Raw genomic sequence first — 24,054 nt, 5'->3', positions numbered from 1 at the left:
TCATGGATTTTTTTAATGAAAATGACTTAAACTTGAACCCCAGCTATTTGGTTACATATTCCTAGATGTTTTATTGATCAGATGGGACGTTTAAAGGAGATGCTCGCCAAGCGTAGGTGTGTCGAAACCATTCGAGCGAAGGCTGACGGAGGGCGTATAAAGTTGATATACGTAATTAGCTCCTGTATTTCCTGATTCCCTGTGGACGTGACTTACTCCAATCTGACAATGAGAGGCAAACAAGTGATGCAAGTGGAGTCTAACATAACAAGAGCGTGGCGAACATGCAAATTTAATTTCCCACAACGAAACATTTCATTGGGTTTTTTTTTCTCCATCTCTCTTTCCATGTCTCAAAGCGCAGGTAGTTAGAATTTGAAGCCGGTCTATAAATAGCATGTGTACGGCGCTAGAGGATACAGGACCCCCCCCCCAACCTTGATGACTGTGATAAGGACTGTCACACACTCATGTCCAAACGGTCGAGGACACAGAGATGCACTGAAATTATGACTTTGACATTATATGGCAGCTTGTCTCTAAGGGTTCTTCAGATAGGTAACAGAAATGGCAGAAGACACTGTTGAATAAAAGCCAGTGGGTCAAACATGACATCCAAGATGAAGTAAGAGGAGTGAAGGTTAAAAGAACGCTGAATTTATTTGCCATTAAAACGGCAGCGAGTCAATACATGCTAAGGGCACATCTACATTTAGCTGAGTAATCAATGCCTTTGCAGTGGAATATGTTAACTGCGTTATACTTGGGTCACGGCTGCAGTTTTCAAGTGGCTTGTAAATAAAGGTTCTTATTCAGATTAGTAATGTGCTATTTTTAAATGCAATTTGTGTGAGGCTGAAATTCAGGGGCTGGATCTGCACTTATGATAATGTTGGCTTTAAAATAAACATTGGCAAGAAAAGCGAGTGCGTCCAGCCTGAAATGGCAAGCATATGCATCTGCCTAAATTAGTTAATGCTTCCATTTATAGAACACGTCTTTCACAAACATGTCAGAGTGGTATTAAAGAAATAAGAAATATTATATTTATAAAAATTTGCTGTTTGGATTTAAATAGGCAAATGCTTAAGAGTCTGATTAGATTAATATTGCAGTGATTATTATGTTTCTAGCATATTATATAGTTCTTCGAACCCTAATTGATGGAGTGTGTAGCTTTTCATTTCTTAAACAACCATATAGGAAGACACATCATGGCCATATTCCAGGATGACAATGTCAAGATGCATCAGGCTCAGATTGTGAAAGAATGGTTGTGAGGAGCATGAAGAATCATTTTCACACATAAATTGGGACAGACTTTAAATTCAATGAAAGTGTTTGGGATGTGCTGGAGGAGACTTTACAGAGTGCTGGACTCTTGCATTGTCAATACAAGACCTTGACCAAAAACTGATGCACCTCTTGATGGAAATAACATCACAACATTTATTTCCATCAGATCCAATCATAGACTTTTAAGCATTTGCCTATTTAAAACCAAACAGCAATTATTATTATTTTGGCCGGGCAGTGTATATCATGGCAGTATTTTTTGTACTGCCTTCATATTTATTTAAATAAAAATCACTGCAGCATTACAGTAATAAAATGACCATAAATAATAATGGGAACTCTTAAAAAATAATAAGAACCTCCTTGACTCAAGTGATACCAATTATGAGAGGGTGGGAAAAAAAACAGAAAAAAATTGCTTAATTGTCATGATAATAATGTCAGAATTAAAAAAAATCCTCTAGGTCCTAAAATAGGCTTAATTGTCTTTATGCAAAAATGTTATTTCTTTTTTTGGGGGGTGAAATTGACATTTGGGAGATTAACTCTCAATCCTGAGGTCTGTAATGAAAAATCAATTTCTATCTGTTTAAATCATTGTCTGTTCAGGATGTCTGAGTGTCGGGTTTCTAAAATAACTGAATTTGAATAGTGAAAATGATGAAAAGTATCAGTTGGTGTTTGTCATCATTTTGCTTTGGTGACCTGTAGTGCCAGTAACGACAGGAGATGATTGCGTCTGTGTGTAGGCCGTGTGAGCAGCGGAAATAAAGATGCAAAGGGCGTTCACAGGAAAACACCATCTGTGTCCCGGTGCTGTGGGTTACATAAATAATACCAGCTCACCTGCCGGCTCCAATGTTTACGTCAGCCTTTTGAGGAGCATGCAGCCCTTCTGAAATGCTGCCTATTTTAAATGTTAGTTGGAACATATAATCCTTTATTTTCAGCTATTTTAATTAAGTGCAATCTCTAGAGTATATAACAACTTCATGTTTAGTTTAAATGGGATTAAAAAAAAAAAAAGATGATAATGAAGCTCTGAATTTAGAGCCTATGTTAAGTATCACTGATCAGGCATTAAAGTCAAACGGGTGATTCCAGGCTGACAACCAATGTTTACTAACCAAAGATGACTGAAGTAGTTCAGTTAGATTAGATATGCCGATAAAGCCTATTTAATGGCAAACAATAAAAGGGCATAACTACATGTGGCCTAGAAATTAACAAGAGTAGTACACCCATCTGTTTCTTCTTTTCAGATGCATTAAAATTCATATTAAGCAAGTCATGAATGTTTAACTAACCTGACGGTTGAAGATTCATTCAGGTGTTGAAAGCGTTGATTGTCAGTCCGACAACGTGAACAGCTTTGAGTGGAACGTCACGTGTTGTAATCTCTAATTTATGGTAATTACGACCAAGACAGGAAGGTTTTTTACGCTAGTGCAAAGAAATACACATTAGATGTGTAACTGATGCTTGAGAATTACAGGCGGGTAAAAAAAGGGCTGAAACTAAATTCTGCAGGAAGGTAATGATCTCCAGGCAAAGGACTGATCTAAAACTGGCAGAATTAGGAGAGTTATAAAATCATCAACACAAAAAGCAACAATATGCACTACCAGTACTAGATGTAGAATCAACACAAATGGCATCCAAAACTTAATGTATTTATGTAATCTGGTGTTTTTTCAAGGTATTTAATGAGGAAAAAAATGTAGGATTGGACTTCTATCCATTTCATCCAAAAGGATCCCTTTCTGAAACACCACTGGCACACATTTGATGAGGCTAAAGGTCAAGTTCATCCTCAAGAGCGTCTCTTCATGCATCAATGGTCTTCATTTTTATTGTTATTTGCTATCTTTCCGTTACAAGCATTAAATTACTGTTAACTATTGGCAAGATTTTAGAAAGGCTGCATTACAACAGTAATAACAATAGGTATCTGGCCCATATTTTATCAGCTGAAATTAGTTTAATAGGATTATGGAAACATTTATATATATATATATATATATATATATATACAATGTGAACTGCAAAATGAGACCTGGGATATGTATAAAGAAAGCCAATTGGGTGAAAGTGTAAAAAAATTATCTTAATTTTGGCACCGAGTTCAACATCTTGACAGGAATGAGCAAGCAATGTTTGATTTCTGTGCAAAACTAAAGAGATTGCACAATACAGGTAAATGAATCTCTTATATCAATTCATGTTGACCAGTAATTTAATTTATGCCAAGACTGACAGCAACTCATTGCACCCAGCGGAGCCATCCGGACATCAGCACTAAATGTACCCTTGTCTTGACAACTGAACGGAAGGATATCAGATTGTGATAAAGATAAACTACTATAGAAGCATTACCGATACATTTCAGATCTGTTCAACACGTTAGAAGAGATGCTATTAGTATATTGTGCAACCATATCTTATCTATTTACTTTTTTGTTATAGATAGCTGGTATATTTTGAAGCAAATTTCCTTTTGTGACTGTGCCAATGTAGAAAGCTCTCTACATTTTTTTGTAGTAGTTGTTCCTAATTTTGTGTGACAGCTCAGTGGTGATTTCACATGCGAGTTAGCCATTCAATTCCCTTAAGCGCAGGTTTAAATCCCACACAGGTAACCAGTGGCCTAGTTTAGACGAGTGACTCTTTCTGAGTCCTGGAGGAAGGGGTACATCTACATGTGGGCCCAGATTTTGAAGAGATATTTTGTAATGCCGGCCACTGGCAAAAACCACTGAAAAACATCAACAAAAAGTCGTAAAGATCAACCTGTTCTCAAGTGACCGTTGGGTTTTGCTAAGACGTGCCTTTTTGCAATCAGGAACATTGCCAGGTCTGAACACTGTTGCTATAAATAAGTATAATCTGGGTTTTGAGGTGCAAAGCACTTAGAATCGTTCCATCTTTTGCACACTCTCACATGTTCTTTGTGAAAGCAAGAATTGAATCCTTTTAGACAATTATGTTGCTCTTAAGCATGTATTAGGCTATAGTTTTAATAATATGTTTGTGTCTTGCATCTAGAACTGACTCTTTAAAGTGGCAGACTCTATTAATGATGGCGTTCGAGAGGCTTTTTCAGTGAGGTAATTACTATTCATCCTCCACATCAGACATTATATAACATGCTAAGACTCTTTCTCTCCCCTCTTAGTTCTCCCGATGACTGTAGTCACAGTTCATTAGTGAGGAGTCTGATACAGCTAGATATCATGTACTCAATACAATACCTCTTTAAATCATTCAAACAATTCATCAAAGAAATAGGCATTTAGCCTAATTATTTTATTCATTATTTTTGGGTACAGACTCGTATTCAGATGGGAGAAATTTTATGAACAATTTTAGAGTCTAATTATTTTTGGGTACGGACTCGTATTAAGATGGGAGAAATATTTTGAACAATTTTAGAGTCTATCAGTTAAAATATCAAGACTTATGAGAGATTTGTACAGTGCATTTGTCATTGAGCCAATCATTTTAATAGGAAAACCTATGCAAATTACCTTAAATTACATCAGCTGTTTATAAAACCATTAAAGTAATATAATGTTTCATAAAATCAAGCGAACTAATAAGATTTCAAAAGTCTCACCAATTACTTTGCATGATTCAAATATATTTATTTAGCTACTATAATGTTCATCGCTGGTCCAACAAGTATTTTTATATCGTGAATTGTATTAGATCAACAGAACAACAGCATACTGATATTGGATAACGTCTCTAGTTTTAGGGGTTTTTTTGCAATAAACAAACACAAGTAAGCTAATCACATAGATAACGCTATCTGTCGCTGTGTATAGGTTACTATAATGTTTTGTTATTGCCGATTTTACATTGTTATTGCCCATTTTGCATCGCTTTTCTAACTCATTCGTCGTTTTAATATTTAAATGACAGCTCGGATAAATGTAGTTAATTATTAAAACAAATTTGTCACACGTTTGCCTTTGAAAAAAGTCGCGTTTCGGCGGGCGTCGTAAAAAATGTCCTTCGAATGCGTCGCGTGGAAACGTGATTACGGTTGAAAACCCATATAAACATTTGATGCATATTCATAATTTAACGAACAGAATCACGGTTTATATAATAAGCTGTACGCGTTTATAATCCGCAGTTATCGCAATGACACTCACCCTCAGGTCCTGATTGCGGCTCGTCGTTTAAAGCGTCGTCCCTCCAGTCTGATATAACAGTCGTCCATTACCGCCACATTTTATTTTTCTCTTCGCTTTGTGGTGAGTCACAGTCAATCTTGAGGTCCCATCTGTCCGAGCACAACTGCTACATCCCCCTCATTGCGGTAATGCTACGGATTCAGAAGCTGCACAGATTTCTCCTCAGTGGTTGCTGTGGCAACAGGAGCCAGCGCGCGCTCCGACCGGTGTCCACTCACTGAACTAACGCGTTTGACTTTCTCTTTACCGGACGCACGTGAGCGCTGCACTGGGAAGACGGGCTACTTTGACGCGAATAGATCAGTCTAAAATTATTATTTTTAAAATACTCATCAAGCACATATTAAATCTTCTGTGCTATATTAGCTACTAATTAATGTGTTTTCTTACTGTTTTTTTTTTTTTTTCTAATTTCATGCAAGGTCACAACAGCAGGATTTAAAGAAATGCATCTTATTAATGTGTCATTGTGTGTGGCATGATGTGGCATGCTCTTTTGTCAGTGTTACACACTTGGGAACCAGTAACACCCCTGGCAGTAACACTTATTGAATCAGTTAACATGGCGGATGACACAGCAAAAACAACAGATTAACAACCTATTATAAAATGCATAGGGCAACATGGGGGAAGATGCCCCCCTTAAGAGCAATGTGCATTTACTTTTAAACTGTAACATATTTAGATTTAAGTTTAGCATGTGCAGGATGATGATGCATCCCCCAGTGTGTTATCAAATATTAAAAGAGGGGTAAGAACCGCACCCAACTCCCCTGGATAAATGGTGACCAAGTAAAAAAAAAAAAAAAAAAAAAAAATTATAATCAGATTTTTTTTTTTTGTCATACTGTCTAAACTGTTTGCTTGAAGCATGTAAAGTCACATCATTTTAATGGCAAACCTTCTAAAGGGCAAAGCTAGTGTGTCACAAAACTATTGTGTAGCTATAGCAAGTTCATGGCTGTTGCAACTGTCCCTTGTCAAAACATTGATGTAAAACCATGTCATAACATTACAAAATTACAATTTTATGTAAAGAAACCCTTTTAATATTAAGTTATCTCCCCTTTTTTAAGTAAACAGTTTTTAAGTAAAAATCTGACTAGGCATATTTGATCTGTTCTGTGTTTTCAGTATGCCACAAGGTACAACAAAGGGGTGTCCCTCTGTTCCGATGTTAACAGCAAATATAGTGAAACATAAAGGCAGGGCACTGACGTCTGAGGCAAAACAAAAGACTGACATTTGCCACATGACCTTGCAAGAATATATTCCAACATTCACTTAAACACACAGTTCAGTCAGCTTTCACAGGAGCAGAAATGTAACATTTCAGTGTGTTGATTTTGATTTAAAAAATATTATTGTAGTTCAAATGTATTGTAAGAATTTACCAAAACCCTGACTTGTTACTTGACCATGTTTTCCCCCTTTTACTAGTCTTTGTCTTTATATAGCAAATGTAACTTAGTGAAGACCCTTGTGCCCAAGTAAAATAAATACATTTGAAAATGATGTATGTCTTTATTACATTTTAACGAATGTTGCAAGTGCAACCCTCTCCTTATGGGGTCTATTGCAACATTTGACTTTGTCTATTCAAGTATAAATTGAACTTTATCACATGTTGCAGCAGTGTGTGTGTGTGTGTGTGTGTGTGTGTGTGTGTGTGTGTGTGTGTGTGTGTGTGTGGCTATAAGAGATATGGGTATATTGTATCACATTTTGGCTTTCCAATACACAGTCTCTGAGAAACTCAAGGAAATGCAAAAAGTGTTACATTCCCCCCCTACACTTTCTCATGCAGTGCAGTGGGATGTGTTTTAGATGCAGTGTGTACTAGCCTATCTGCCACACTGCTGTCACTGCTTGAAATCCCATATCAAGTACTCATTTTGATGAAAAATACCCTTTCAAATGGCAGTCCAGTAGATGGAGCCATTGTTGTTGCTAAAGAACCCATAAGGTGGCATGAGGATGGACAGGTGTAAACGGCAGGAATGAATCACTGTAAAAACAAAGACTCCTATCATTTGCATCTGCCATTCTAAAAATATCCGTGCGGCGCCTTTAAGAGTCTGGCAGAGAATAGATCTCAGGATAATCGATTTATTCCAATAGACTATACCTGTAAACCTGTATTCAGGTTAACCTAAATCATAAAGGCCCAAATCGTAATTCAAACGATACATGCATTCGTTCTTGTAAACAAGTAGCACAATGAAAGCATAACCGAGAGTCAAAATACGTTTTACTTTACACATGAATTAGATGCACAACTCTTTAATTTATTTACACTTATTAGAGTGTTCTGCATCTCTAAGAACCATTTTCTATAACATTCTGACCAAATAAATCGTATAGGCTATATTTTTGGTTTATTCTTAGACTTAGTTTCGGTCGCAGAGGTTTCTGAGGGAGTTTCTTTTCTAACAGGAAGCTGTTCAGCATCTCTCGCGCTCTCACGAGCAATCGAATCATCAGTAGAGCGCGAGCGCGGCTGACTGACAGTTCGTTCCGTTGCCTTAGAAACTAGCGTAACTATCGCTATAACCGGTTTTATTTCGCGGAAACTATCGTGGAATTGATTAATTGCAACCTTTTCGTTTTTTCTACTTTTTCAAATAATTTTTTTTTTTTTAGGGGGCGTTGGTTTGAAAACTTATCCAATGAGTAATTTATACGAAAATATCGACGGTCAAGAAGAACAGGACTTTCCATTACTTTTATTTTACAATCAACCTGGCGGAGACTTACCTCCAGATGACCAAGGTTAGTGAATATCACTAATTCTTAATCATAATTTGATTTAGACCTTTCCTCCCATAACAATTATTTTCCCTATCTTCTTATAACTTAGCCTAATTATTTTAATTATATACAAAGCAAATAATTGTCTTTGTATTAGTCATTTATCTTACAAAAATAGTAATATGGTACAGTAGTGATACTTTATCATAACGTTACTATGGTGCTGAAAGATTACCACATACAATGATACTCCAAGGTAATTCAACGAATAAAATATTACCGTCATACTATTGTAACATTTACGGTAACATTTTGCATTTCCGTTTTAAATTGGAGTAGAAGATGCATTGGGTTCAAAAGTGGGTTACACACATTATGTGAAACCAAAGATGTAGTGGAAACTTTCGCTGCAGCTTAACTGTTTTGTTTTCAAGTATTAGTAAAGAAGAGCCTACTAGTTTACAGGAAACGTTTAGAATTTTCTATTCTAAATGTTGGTTATAATGTATATACACACAGCTAAAACATGGTGAAATGACTAATAATGTGTTTTCCCGTTTGTTTGTTTTTTTGTAGCTGATGACTCTGGCGTCCCCTCCAACCATGGCACCAATCAAACTTCCCCATGCATTTATCAAGACCCTTCACTTTACAGTGAAGAGACCATGTCCCAGCTTTCCAACCATTTCCCCACCAATGACCTTCTCACTTACGAGCAATCTGATCTCAGACAGTCTCTCGATCACTCCTCTTTGCTTGCCGCCCACCCTGGAGCCATCCAAGGCAACCGCCCGAGAATTGAGATCACCTGCCCTGACCTGCACCACCATGACCATGTCCTCACCAACCCTGTGAACATCAATCGGCCCATGCTCACAGTTCCAGGGTACGACATGCCCTACAGGGAGAACCAATGCCTCAGTCCGGCTAGTAGCACGTCCTCTACTAGCTGGCATTCAGATGGCTATTCTCCAGGAACATACTCTCCATGCATCTCTCCCGGAGCTGGTGAAGGAAGTCTGGCCGGAGTGACTGAAGCCGATCTTTGCCCGATGATGCAGGCCATCCAAGCCTCAGGTTCTCCCAACACGTCTCCTCGCACCAGCATCACAGAAGACACCGTCCTGGACCGCCGCTCATCCTCTCCACGTTCTCGCTCGGCTTCTCCACAGGGGAAGCGCACCTACGTTCAGACTCAAAACCTCCATTTTGTCCGAGACGAGCCCACCGAGTTCTATCCACTGGCCAACTTGGAGGATTCCTTGAACAACCTCAGCAGCTTGACTAAACCGATCCCTACTAAGATCGTCAGACCAAATCTAGAGTATTCTGTCTACACGGAAAGCCAGGCGAGCCTGTTCCCAACCATGACGGAAGTGAAAAAAGAATTCACTATGGAATCGTGCTATTTCATGCCTCCCAACTGGTCCAGTCAGGCTCTCCCAGGGGTTTGTAGGTATGAAATAACCGATCAATAACCAATCAGTCAGTGACAAAGCAACAGTCTTGCATTTATTCATTTAGCAGATGCCTTTATCCACTTATAAATGAGGAAAAACTCAATCAACTGATTATAACCAGCACCACAACACATGGGAAATGAGATTTCCCAATACATCTGTTATTTCTCCGGGCAGCAATGATATTAAATGGAGAGTCATATTGGAGACTTTTGGTTTCTCAAATTTCGAATTTAAAAAAAGGCCTCAGTTTTACACTTGTCTCTTCTAGAATCTCAAAAATATCTCAAATTGTACTCAGATTTATCAAAATATCAAAAGTCAGCAATCTCAATATAAACTCAAGCATTTCTAATCAAATTCTCCAAATATTAATGGAGCTGAGCTGCTATCCATATTCATACTCTTACTGCATGACTAGTTTATCATTGTGTCTGTTTTAATTTCTTCTAATACAGTTTGGGAGAGACAAAGTCTTGAGCCTGAGCTCTGAAAGAGCAACCTTTGAGCAATAAGTTTCATTTGGAAAAAACAGATTTTCAAAGTAAACCAGAATAGTGCAAAGATTAAAAAGTGTGCACATCTACAGTCCTGGCCCAAATGGATTTTTATTCCCAGATCCTCCTGCTTATTATTAAGTGAGTAAATAAGTGATCTGTGATGGTTATTGTGATTGACTTAACAGTATCTCATCTCCCAGTATGCCAGTGGCTGCGTTGCCTGCGATGGACTGGCCTCTTCCCAGCAGCAGTGAACAGTATGAGCTCAGGATAGAGGTTCAACCCAGACAACATCACAGGGCCCACTACGAGACCGAGGGCAGCCGAGGGGCCGTCAAAGCATCAGCCGGAGGCCATCCTGTCGTTCAGGTAAAATGAGGACAGGGCTGTGTATTTAGAAGAAGCAAAGCCGTGGGAGGGCGGAAAGGTTGTTTTTGTTTGTCTCTTTAAGGACGCGTGGGGAGTGATGTGAATATGACAATTCTTGAGAATCGCTGCGTGTGAAAATGTGCACAAACGGTTGTGTGAGCGATTTAAAGACTTGAAACTGAGATGGCTGTCAGTGAAGAGCTTGATGAGACAAACGAGGGGGAGACAGATAGAGATAATGCAATGATTGTGGTGACGTTGTTTCCCTGTTACGGCGTGAAGTACGGTGTTTAGGGAAATTAGCTATCGCTGTGCCAACATGTCATATCATCTACACTGACTGAACCTTTCACTCAGCTTGTATGCATATCTGTTGAAAATTAAGACAAAAAGTGTTGTGACTTCATGCATACACTAAAAATCAGCAGATTTAAAGACACCGAGCAAACATTTGCATTTAAATATCCAGTTACAGGAATTTTTTGCAACCTCAATCACACATTTGTATCTTGTGTCACATATTAGATCACCCTTTGATTGTTAGAATAGTGTAAAGCATGTGTAGATATAAACTGTGGTTTATAAACCGTTTCAGTTGCGAGGGTACACCGGGACGGAGCCGCTGGCTCTGCAGATCTTCATCGGCACGGCTGACGACAGGAACCTCAGACCTCACGCGTTCTACCAGGTCCACCGCATCACCGGCAAGACCGTCACCACCAACAGTCAGGAACGAATGTTGAGCGGAACCAAAATCCTAGAGTTGCCACTGGAACCCAAGGAGAACATGAGACTTGTGTAAGAAGATAGTGATAGCAAAGAAAGAAGACCGGGGCTAGTTGTCACATGTGGAAATTGTCTCAAGCTCTGTATCTCAAAAAAGCTGTGAGGTTTTGAGTCAAATATACACTTCTACAAACGCTAGTGTCCTCAACTCACCTTTATCTATAAAGCGCTTTATACAATACAGATTGTTTTAAGGCAGCTTTACAGAAATAAAGAGGAAAATAACAGAATCTCGATTATGCAAACTTCATGAAATATGAGACAAATTCAAATTCTGCTGTAAAGCACCCGAAAAAGACAATAGTGTCTTTATTTAGCTCAAGTCAGTTCAGTAACTGTAAAGTTAATCAGTTATGAAACGAGCAGCTCTACAGAAGGCAATAGTTTCATTATTAAAATTCAGTTCTATAACAGTGTTGCTGATATTGCAAAATTTGTCAATTATGAAACAAATTTTATTCAGCTATATATTCTGCAGCTTTTACATTTGTTGCATCGTGAACAGTTTAATTCTTCATATTTGTTTAAATGTAGCTGAAAACGTTTTAAATAGCCTATAACATGCATGATGCAGGTTCTTATTATGACAACTTACCCCATATAGTGTAAAAACATCCCAGTTGCAATGGTGGAAATGTTCAATAGCCAAACCCTGATGGTATGCACCAGAAAATACTTTCAATAATAAACCTGCAGAAATATTCTGGGGAAAAAAGTGACAAATAGCCTCCACTATATCTAGTTTAGGATAGTAGATAGTTTCTGTTCTTGGAATATAAAAAAAATTGAAACCAAAATTGATAAAACATGAACAGGACGTGATAAAAGATCCAGTGTTTTTTGAGTTTTGCATGCTAAGTCTATGTCTATGTTAGAGTTGACTGTGCTGGTATCCTGAAACTGAGAAATGCCGACATTGAGCTGAAGAAAGGAGAGACGGATGTGGGACGGAAAAACACCCGAGTGAGAATGATCTTCCGTGTCCACGTTCCTCAACCCGGAGGCCAGTGGCTCTCTCTCCAAGTGGCCTCACAGACTATTGAGTGCTGTACGCATTGTAACTTCCCATTTCAAACTCATTATTTTAACCATACATTTTTATGCATGTTTTTGCAGAATGTGCACTTGCAAAATAGTAAAACATCATATTTTCAATATTAAATGCATGAATGCCATGGGTTGTTTTACAGCTCAAAGGTCGGCCCATGAGCATCCAGCGGTAGAGCGTCAGGACGTGGACCACTGTTCGGTTCTGGGTGGACTGCAGATGATCCTTAGGGGCCAGAACTTCACTTCAGAGTCCAAAGTCATCTTCTTTGAGAAAACGCATGGTGAGTAAAACTCTTTTTCGTTGAGAGGGTTGGTCACACTTTTACTGATTGTGGTTAATTAATGGATATTTCAGTGGGTGTTTAGAGAGCAGAGAGGTCGCCACTGGCTCCAAAAAATTATTGGGACACTTAAGGCACATTTAAAAATGTTTGAACATTATCGCATTAAATGATAGACTAAAATAAATGGCTGTTGATTTTATTTTCTATTATCTGATGCAATAACATTAAGACATTTTTAAGTGTTCAAATCCAAATCATGTTATGTATAGGCTATTTAAAAGGTTTTCAGCTACATCTAAACTCTGTATCTCTGACACACAAACGTCACTATGTCTACAGTTTCTGTGAAAACGAATCTGTGAAGGTATACATTTAAATAGGGAGATCCTAATCTCATTTTACATGGATGAATAGCTACTTTACAATGGTGGAAGTAGACCTTCAACTACTATTTTTGTGCTTTAGCGTGTTAGCAGCTCCAACCATCGACATAGAAGTCTTTTAATATTTGACTTCTCCAGGCACTATCAGCCATCTGTGGAGAAGATTAACATATGATTTGTTTGAAGTCGTATTGATGTGCTTTGCATATGCTGAGAAAAACGGTGGTCCAGGCTGAAGCTATGAAGGTCTGGGTTGTATGGTAGATTGCAGTCTGGTTTGGCCAACGTTTGCAATAACACAAGAGTGAGAAAAAAAAAAGAAGATAAGCCTTGCAAAGCTTGCATAAACACACATATTCCCGCCAGTTTGTCTGTCATTGTTTAAAGACGTCAGAAACCTCAACCAACACCTACGCACTGTACATAACGTTAATTCTAGAACTATGTTTATTGGTAGGTGATATGAAATACTTTTGGGAAGTTTTCAGCTCCTGCGCTTTGATGTGATAAACTTTCAATCTAAAACTACTTTGAATAGTTTTCTCATTATTTTACAATTATTATGCACGCAAGTTTAATAACTTCATATTATTTGAGAATCTACATAAAGGCAAGTAAAACATTTTTGATATAGCATTTTTAAAACCAATGTTTTACAAAGGACAGAAGACACTTACATTGACATAATATGGAAGTTAGGGTAACGCTTCCTTTTACAGTCCTGTTACCCATGTACTTACTATGTACTTATTATAGTAATTATAATTACTGGGTAATAACTAGGTACGGTACTAACCCTGAACCTGACCCTGAACCTACCCCTAACCCATGTACTTACCTTATATTAACCAGTACTTTCTAGGTAAGTACACTGTAAGTACACGTAAGTACTGCACTGTAAAAGGAAGCGTTACCGAAGTTAGATGCATGAAAATAAGTCAAATCAATTAAATTAAAAATGTATAAATGCAAAACCAAGTAAAGATTTAAATTCAATCGAATTAATTGATTGATTTGGGGGAAACACCAGAAATGTTCCAAAATGTCAAGAATATTTTGAGTGACAGCTGAGTGAAATCTCAGTGTCACAGAACGACCATGAGGACAATAGCACATATCAGCCGTGACTCACATTGACATCTTATAGACACTGCCTACTCTTTCTGACGCAAGCAAAGATTTTAGCAGCACTTTCCATTTAGGTGTGCAGTGCGGTGCGAGAGGATGTGGTTTGCTCTGCACAGATAGCATCTACAAGCAGAGTCTCTTTCCTTTCCTGTACTCAAAGTGATGGTTGCAGAGCAGAAGTCACACAGCAGGAGAGTGGGAGTTTTATCCACTATGCATGAAACTTTCTCTCTGTCGCTTATGTAGAAGTCACGGACCAGCTATTTGTTGTGGCTTTGAACAGTAAATAGTGGGCGTGTGTAGGTGAACGGATGTAAATTAGTTATAAAAAAACAATACACTAGCATTAAAAAGTCCCTTATGCTCACTAATATTGTGAAATATTATTGCAATTTAAAATAGCTGTTTTCTATGTGAATATATATTTAAAGTGTCATTTATTCCTGTGATCAAAGCTGAATTTTCAGCATCATTACTCCAGTCTTCAGTGTCACATGATCCTTCAGAAATCACTCTAATATGATGATTTGCTGCTCAAGAAACCTTTCTGATTATTATCAATGTTGACAACAAGTTCATATTTTTATGTGAACGGTGATTAAAAAAAAAATCAGGAATATTTGATGAATAGAACATTAAAAAGAACAGCATTCATAGAAATCTTTTGTAACATTATAAATGTATTTACTGTCACCTTCGACCAATTTAATGCATTCTTGCTAAATAAAAGTATTAATATCTTTGTAGTGTAACTAGTGTAAAACCACCCTTTTTAAGGATATATGGATCTGTTTAAAATCATAGATGTTTTCCGTAAAGAATAAAAGAAGATACTATGATGTTTCAAGTATTTATTGTTCCCATGCATGTTTTTTCTATATTCAAATGGCTGTTTTATTGTCTTAGTTGACTTACAGATATGGGAGGCGGAGGCGCATGTTTACAGAGACAAAAGCACGTCTGTAAGCATTCAAACTAAAATAATACACAATGGTCTTCAATAATGGTGTTTAAAAGTTTAATGTAAGTTGTGTTCCAATCAGAACCTGCTGTTCTTGGAAATCCCTCCATATCGGGACCCCAACATCTACCACCCAGTCAGAGTCAGCTTTCACGTGTTGAACGGGAAGAAGAAATGCAGCCAGCCTCAAAACTTCACCTACACACCCCTCTCAGGTGCAGCCTTCGGTTCCTTTACCATCAGATAATCTAGTTTACCTGGCTTTTTTGTTTTAAAACTGATCCAAATGGTTTGGATTTCCTTTCCAGTGCCACAGATTAAAGCAGAGCCGGTTGAAGAATACCAGTACACACAGTTAGGCTGTCCCGTGCGTCCCATCATGGGCGTTTCTCCTCCCTCTTGTCATCTTCCAGACGGTTGTATGATGCCCACCGGCTCGCCGTACCAGCGACCTCAATCTGGCATGTATCCTGGTGTCCCACAACACCACCTCGAGCACGCATCCATTCGCTACCAGATACCAGGATTTCTCTCTGGCTCCCCGGGTCATGCTTCATGTATGGGGTCCACACACAGTGTGACCTCCCTGTCTACGTTTGTGCCTAACGCCTACTCGTACACCATAGCAGGTGACAGCATCCAAACGGCCGCCTCCTTATTTCCTACCCTTGATGTCTCCGAGCTGTGCTCCGCCGGGGCCCATCAGAAGGCGTATGGCTCGAGGGCGTCCCCCACCACAGGGAGGTCCCCACCGGCCCGAAGCCATCAGCAGACATACCTGCCCGTACAGCACCAGAGGAACATCAGTCCTGTCAGAGTCACCATCAAGCAGGAGAACCTGGATCAGGCCTATCTGGATGATGGTTTGTGGGCATCATTCCTCTGATCAATCAGTATTTACAGTCCAACCAAAAATTATTCAGACACCAGATATCATTTTTGATATTTAGTTCAAAATACTATAAGTGAGGATAGCAAAATAAAGTCAACTGTGACATATTATACCCCAAAATTCTTCATACAGTGGACTATTTATACAAATACATTTATACACATTTGGGACCAAAAATGCATTCAGACACTTTGACCTGACCGTGTTTTGCTGAAGTGTTTCTTGCTAATGCTCTTTTTACACACAGACTGAACAACAGCTAAACTGGTATTATCTAATTGTGTAGTTAAATTTAACAGCTGACAGATATTCAACATAATTCATGTGTGAGACAGTTTAACAGACGGATGGACAAATCCAGTGAAATATCAACTGATTTGATAACTCTGAGTTCTTGTCATATTTTATTACAAATGTCTCAACTATAGCGAATAAACTGCGATAATGTGAGAAATCTTGAAGGTGTCTGAATAAATGTTGGTTTGACTGTACAACGTGCTCAATTATAACCCTTCAGTTAGAATATTACAGTCATGTTCCGGAAGTAAAAATCATACTCATTTTCTCGTAAAGGAAATGGATTTTTAACAATTACTTATAAACTTTTCAAACTTGTGAGCTACGAGATTGTTAACTGATGGTATTTGCTTTTTTTTTTTAAATAAGCATGTTTAACAGCTCAAATCCTGGAGAGAAACTACATTACACATGATTCTGCAGACACATCTCCTCCAATCACAAAACTGAAAAGGGCAAATCGTGCCCAAAAATAATTCAGTGCTCATCCACTCCCATGAAGCGCTGTGAATGACAGAGTCAGTCTCCCTACACTCTCAAACTAATATGCATATTATATATAGGTATACAGTACCGGTCAAAAGTTCGAATCATTGAATCATTACATCATTAATTTGTTTTTGAAAGAAGTCTCTTCTGTTCATCAAGCCTGCATTTATTTGGTGAAAAAACAGTAATATCGTGAAATATTATTCCAATTTAAATGTTATCTATTTTAATATACTTCAAAATATAATTTATTTCTGTGATGAAACGCTGAATTTTCACCAGCCATTACTCCAATCTTCAGTGTCATATCATCACAAATCATTCTAATCTGGTGATTTATTATCAATGTTGGAAACAATTGTGCAGTTTAATATATTTTTTGGAACCTGCGATACTTTTTTCAGTATTCTTTGATCAATAAAAAGTGTATTCAACTTTTTTCAGCATTTATTCAAAACAGAATGATGCGAAAAAATTCAGAAATAAATTATATTTTAAAGTTTAAAGAAAACCATTAGCCTATTTTAAATTGTAATCATATTTCACAATATTACCGTTTTTTCTGTATTTTTCATCAAATAAATGCAGGCTTGATGAGCAGAAGAGACTTCTTTCAGAAACATTAAAAATAGTAATGTTTCCAAACTTTTGACTGGTACTGTATGTATAGGCTATATATATAACATATAGAAATATTTGAGTAGTTTCTTATTTATCCATTGGTTTAAATTTGTCTTTTGCAATGCTTCATGGAATTGTAGTTCTTTCTCTCATTAAAGCTGTTTAATACACATTCTTGTACCTTTGTCTTTTGAAATGATTTTCAAACACTTTTTTGCTTCAAACGTTTGCAAAGTTCGAATAGCAACATGCTTAAACAAAACACCTTCCTTTTCAATTATTTTTTATGGTTTTTTTTTTAGTTATAGACTGTCTTATCTCACACTCACAGACACTGGAACTGTTTCTTTTAAGAACCATAGTTTGTCACCATTTTTAATCGCTTTTTAACTTTCATTTAAATATAGGATTTTATATGGGATGTCACTGTTGTTGTGTGTTGATAGCAGATATTCAGTAGTTTATTTCAGAGGCCACTAATGTATGCCACTCTTATCAGGCGCCACTATATGGGTCAGTGCCTCGGGTTCTGCCAAAGCCTGTTAAATATTGAGCTCCTAGCAGACCTAAAACACACACACAGGGACAAACAGGACACACTATTGATCTCTAGTATAGCATTCAATCACAAAAGCACTCGTAAATACACTTGAATTGTGTTGTTTATTCACGTAAAGCCTGGTATAGTTGATATTGTGAGCCACATTTTAAAATCACACCACGGATGCAATTTGTTTGTATTTGCGGTGGATGTTGTAGGTGTTACAAAGCATCCCACCAACGCATTAGCTTCTATTTCAAGCTGATTATACCTGTAAACGCTACCCCTTGTGTCCCCTAATCTAATTTTAGACTGAAAACTTTCCATTTTTAGCCCACTAACTTGCCTCAGCAGAAAAACAGGAAGCACAGCCGGATAAAGTGATGAGGTTAAACTCTGTGCTGCCATCTAGTGGACGGTTAGTGACAGTGATGCGCAGACTGCAGTGTCCCACCGACCTTGCATTCATTCAGGTCTCTCTCTGTGATGCATGTCCTTCATAAAAATGTCTTGATAAAAGCCGGCAGGTGAAAATGGCGCATCACTAAAGTAAAGTAACAGCAAATTCTCCCCAACAGCATACAGTATAGCTGGAGCACAAACCGATGTGTAATCCTTAGTGTTAGAGGTTTGATCACTTCATTAATGCTATAATAGTAATGCACACTTTATCAAACAGCGCGCACTAATGATGGTTTTATTTTTCCTTGCAGTGAATGCTGTTATAAGAAGGGACCTTGTTCATAAAAATAAGCTCTAATGTGGAAGACAGCTCTCCATCCTCATGAAACAGCATCAGGCCGGTGAAGACGTCTTGGCATTGATATCTATTTAAATGGCTTGTTTTTCATATCTATGATTTCTACACAAAAAGATGATTTCAGTAAGCTTACGTTAGACATAATATCAGTGTGTTTTATTTTTGTTTATATATAATGCCTATTTTCTCAAATCATGTTTTTAATCAAAGAGCAACCTTGTGTGACATATTTATCAATGTGCATTTCAAATAAAATGTTGCTGTGGCTGTTACTTTTATTTGTTAAAACAAACCAAAATGCAAACTAATCTGGCAGATCATTATTTGCTAAGTGGATGCTGATTAGTTAATAGTTTTTTTTTTTTTTTTTTTTTTGCATGTCCTTAATTTATGTGAGCATTATGAATGCTTTTCTGTAATATGTAATATTGGAAATGCAAAACGGTTTTATATTTATGTTCCAAGAGCTCCAATCAGGGGTGGATTCATGAAAATATTCTTTTTTTTAAAGTGAGTTATCAAGTACAAAAGTTTTAAATTCAATTATCAAATACTTCAGCAAATAACTACATTTGTCCATTTATTAACCCTTTTTAAGTAGCAAGCATCTCTTGATCATGACGATTATCACTCATTTAAGAGATTTAATTAGCCAGATTATAAACATAAATCTAGTAGTAACGTATTATATATTGATAGCATTATGCTGTAATGCTTACTTAATCCAACTAGGAACAATCCATTTATAATTTTTATTTTAAAAACATAAGAGGATTCTTATGTATATTTGGGAATACATTTGAGATAATGTTAATAAAATAAAAATTATAATAAAATATGTTATTAAAATAATTTAAAATATATTTCTAAATATCTTGTATGCCATTTAAACATTACATCTAGATACAATTATTGAACAATTATCACCACAAAAAGAAACGAGCAGAACAGACAATCAGTTTATTCAGATGTAGGTACTTAAAATAACACTAGATTATCCAAAAACACTGATACTTATATAATGTGTGAAACAAAAACACTGTTTTGAAGTACGTGGCAACATCCGAACTGAAATCAGATGTTATAATGTCTGAACTACACAATATCTCGTTGCATCCACATCCTCTAATGCTGCTGTAAGTCAATTCATCATCCGCGAGTTGATCAGATCCACAGCTGAATCCTTACACAAGGTTCCTGCTGCACCTTTAATGTTTCCCTCATTTATATTCACTCAGTCAGGCAGTCTATACACACACACACACACACACTATCTCTTCTTCTTGCTCTCCTTTTTCAGTTTCTGTCGGATTTGTAGAACGGGTCCCTTTGGCTTGCGGTTCTGCTCAGAGCTGCGAGTGTCAACCGGCTCCGACGGCTCCACCTACAATTATGAAATACAAAAGAATGAATTCATTTGACTTTTCAAACCCCTTATGGCAAGACACTAGAGCTGAACATTTTAATTAATAGATATCACCATACTTCCCCAGTTGATTAATCATTACTTCATTAAGAGAAATGTTCAGCTTTACAAGTTTTGCCTGTAGTCTTGATTTTTTTTAAAGTAATTTGTATTGTTACAATAATTATTTTATGTCTACACGTAAATCTAAATAACAAACTTGTGAGAAGATGTATACCCGTGAATAACACTTTGAAGCTCTAGTTTAAATTTCATGTTATTTTGATTTAAAAAAAATTAAAATAAATTGTTTTTTAAAGTGTTTTTTCTCCAGTTGATGGCAGCAATCTCCATTAAACCATGGCACATTGTCCATGTTATCTCAATAAATGAAAATGAGAAATGTGGATCTCAAGTGAATTGTACATAAAAGTTTTTTTTAAAATATATATATTATATAAACTTATTAAAATAAAGCAATTAGCCTCCGCTTCGCGTCGTGTCTAGCTGTTCTAAATTCACTGTAAAACACGGCTTCAAGGGGCTTATTGCTTTTATAAAACGGTTACTCCATAAAAATATTAATTTTAATATTTATTTTGTTCATAAAATAAACAACAGCAGCAACAAAAAATATAACGTTATTATAACAAATTTATTCCTCCGCCAAACAATGTAGTTCCAATGAGGTTGCCAAGCAACATGTGCAGCAACAAACCGCATATGATAGAATCACAAACGGCAGTTGCCCAGTAATACTAATGTAATGCGGTCACAGGTGTAACGTTATGTTTGTTGAGTAATTTACAACGGCTTCGAACGCGGCTCAACCAATCAGAATCAAGAAGGACCGGAACTATCCGTTTTATAATGAAGATTTTAACAGATGTCAGACATTACGACAAAACTGTAATTGTATAACTTGTCCGCACCTGTTCGTGGCTCTTGGATGTGGGTATAATTACAGCTAAAATGCAGATGAGTTGAAAAATGGCTCCTAGAAATAATCCATAACGCAAGAGACTCTCGAAGAAAGTGGGTTCGGGAACCTCCGGAGGAGACAGATCCAGATCTGCAGACATGATGCTGCCGGAGGATAAACACACGTTATTCAAAAACACACTCACAAGAACATCGGGCATGGTATTACCATGGTACGTCTTCGTCAGACACGAAAAACAAGTTAGGCAGTGCAAAACTAACACGTACGGGAGTGCAGTGTTCAAATATCATATAAATCAAACACACACAAAACAAACCAGTTACCTGTTGATATAAATCGTAGCCTTTGCTGTGTTATGGGAATTTGGGAATTAATAAAACAGTCTGTTAATACTGCAGAATCCTGTGTTTGTTGTGAGATTGAAGATAAACACATCCAGTGCTTTGTCTCGAATGCGTTTGAGTTTCTGTCGTCATTGAGCTTTACCGCCTCCTGCTGCACGGGAGGACTCATCTCACAAACAGATGCAGCAGCAGAATGTCAGATACGGTGGGTTTTAATAATACACCTTATATTTTAATTCTGTATGATTTAAATTCAAAATAATTTATTTTACGTTAATCGGTGCCATTATTCAGGTGTAAATATTGATCAGAGCACATCTGAAGTGACGGGCTTTGTCACGTGGTAGCTGATCCTTTTCTCAGCACTGTCAGGCTTGACCAATCAGAGTCACCAACTGTCACAGTCTGTTTTTATCACTGGACAAGAATTATTATTTATTTGGAAATATATCTCTTGCATCAAAGCCTGGAAATTGCCAAATAAGTTTTTTTTGTTAATAACTAAATTAAGGAGCTGTCTTACAAAATACTTATATACACTATACTATTCTTATCCTGCTAAGTATGTTTTGGAAATATTTGAGCTTATTTCATATCGAATTTTGTGCACTAGAAAAATAAACTATTTTACATCTGTTTTTTTCCACTGTATTTACTCAAGATTTTTATTGGAAAGATTCAGAAACCTTTATTAATAGAACATTTGTGAATGATAGAAATGTGTGTATTTGATGTGCTTTTTTTATATTCAGAATGACAAATTGGAATGAAAAGAACGACATATTTTACAGTTATTTATTGTATTAGGAAAATACATTATGCATAAAAAGTGGTCTCAGTGCCAAATATGTCACATTTTATAAATGACTTTATATGTAAATCTTTTGGAACAAGCTAAAAACAAAAAAGCGCTGAAAACATGTAAAGCTTTGAAAGCACTGGAATGTATTTTTATTTATTTTTTCATTTACTGGCAGTTAATGTTAATGTGATCATGTAACCTCGAGTCTTGTTCTCGTTGGATTGAATAAAGTAAAAAAAATTGTATAGTGTAGACTATATTATTATTATAGTATATCATTTATTTTATTTTATAATTATTTTATATAATGTTCAAACAGATTTCAGGGGCAGATCTTCATTTGCGTGTCAGGCATGAATCGTTTGAAGGTCACATGTATGGCAAGAGTTACATTGCTGTAGTTGGTAATATTAAAAGTATCTTGCATATCCCCAGTTTGACAGACCAGGCTTAAAGGGATACTCCACTTTTTTTGGAAATAGGCTCATTTTACAACTCCCCCAGAGTTAAACTGTTGAGTTTTACCGTTTTTGAATCCATTCAGCCGATCTCCGGTTCTGGCGGTACCACTTTTAGCATAGCTTAGCATACATCATTGGAGTGGACAAGACCATTAGCATTTCTAAAAAAAAAAAATGACCAAAGAGTTTAGATATTTTTCCTATTTAAAACTTGACTCTTCTGTAGTTACATCGTGCACTAAGACCGACGGAAAATGTAAAGTTGCGATTTTCTAGGCTGATATGGCTAGGAACTATACTCTCATTCCTGCGTAATAATCAAGAAACTTCACTGCCGTACCATGAGAGCAGCAGGCGTAATGATATGACGCAGCGCCTGAAAATAGTTCCGTTGTGTTGACGGAAGGTGGCCTATTTTCAGGCGCTGCGTCATATCATTACGCCTGCTGCTCTCATGGTACGGCAGTGAAGTGAAGTTTCTTGATCATTACGCAGGAATGAGAGTATAGTTCCTAGCCATATCAGCCTAGAAAATCGCAACTTTACATTTTCCGTCGGCGATCCTAAGGCACATTCATAAAAGCTACTTAAAAGTCCTAATTGATCTAAGGTCTAGCTTAATCTAAGCCCTCTCTGTGAAACCCGGTCTTTGTGTCCTATCCCACAGTAGTCTATATGAATACAAATATGTAATTAAATCGCCCATCGAAACCTGCCGTCATGTCTGCATTCAAGGACTGACACACACACACCACTGCAAACAAATAATATATTTAAAAGATCTTTATTTCCTATGATTAACTAATCGTGGATAAATCTGCATGTAGACGTTCTATTGGTTGGTTTTCACATTGGTTGTACAGGATGACAAGAATAAGCTACACGAATCGCCAGAGGAAAGGCTTTCTTTTTCTTCACTGGCCGATGTGTTCATTTGTAGAAGGGGAATTCAAAGCATGCCAAAGCATCCACGAAAGGAGTCGACAACACTGAACCTCCACACAGGACGGACGGAAAAGGAGAGGAAGGCGTCAGTTCTTTGGAAGAGTCTTTACACGATGAATCGGGAGTGTTAGGAGATGTTAGTAAGCTGAGATGTTGGCAGTATTGCATTGGGAAGGTCTTTCTGACTATATGATCCCATATAAGAATGGAAACCTGTCTGAACACAGAGAGGGAAGGAAGGGGCCAGTCGACTGGCATCCACAGTGTCCCAGGGAAGACTGGGATTTTGTTGCTTGCACCGCAGAGGAACACCAGACCCCTGCAGTTTGATTCACGTCCACAGAAGAAACATTAAGACATTATTCTACATTGGTCCTATTGCAA

The 24,054-nt window shown here is 37.2% G+C and overlaps 2 protein-coding genes across 2 annotated transcripts; one reads left to right on the top strand and one right to left on the bottom strand.

Annotated features, from left to right (window-relative positions):
• Nucleotides 1-8,137: 8,137 nt before the first annotated feature.
• Nucleotides 8,138-18,793, top strand: LOC130104142 (nuclear factor of activated T-cells, cytoplasmic 2). The gene is made up of 10 exons (XM_056270573.1): nt 8,138-8,270; nt 8,826-9,705; nt 10,410-10,578; nt 11,174-11,376; nt 12,240-12,412; nt 12,555-12,695; nt 15,116-15,171; nt 15,253-15,385; nt 15,479-16,033; nt 18,724-18,793. The coding sequence occupies exons 1-10, from the start codon at nt 8,168-8,170 to the stop codon at nt 18,768-18,770; spliced, it is 2,460 nt and encodes an 819-aa protein (XP_056126548.1). The 5' UTR covers nt 8,138-8,167; the 3' UTR covers nt 18,771-18,793.
• Nucleotides 18,794-19,715: 922 nt separating this feature from the next.
• Nucleotides 19,716-21,498, bottom strand: manbal (mannosidase beta like). The gene is made up of 3 exons (XM_056270610.1): nt 21,442-21,498; nt 21,108-21,261; nt 19,716-20,154 (listed from the first exon to the last, which is right to left on the bottom strand). The coding sequence occupies exons 2-3, from the start codon at nt 21,255-21,257 to the stop codon at nt 20,041-20,043; spliced, it is 264 nt and encodes an 87-aa protein (XP_056126585.1). The 5' UTR covers nt 21,258-21,261; nt 21,442-21,498; the 3' UTR covers nt 19,716-20,040.
• Nucleotides 21,499-24,054: the final 2,556 nt, after the last annotated feature.

Source organism: Rhinichthys klamathensis, unplaced genomic scaffold (assembly GCF_029890125.1).
Source record: "Rhinichthys klamathensis goyatoka isolate OS25496 unplaced genomic scaffold, OSU_Roscu_1.1 h1tg000303l_1, whole genome shotgun sequence".
Taxonomy (NCBI): domain Eukaryota; kingdom Metazoa; phylum Chordata; class Actinopteri; order Cypriniformes; family Leuciscidae; genus Rhinichthys; species Rhinichthys klamathensis.
Note: the sequence above shows the minus strand (reverse complement) of the source record. Positions and strands in the feature narration are given on the sequence as shown.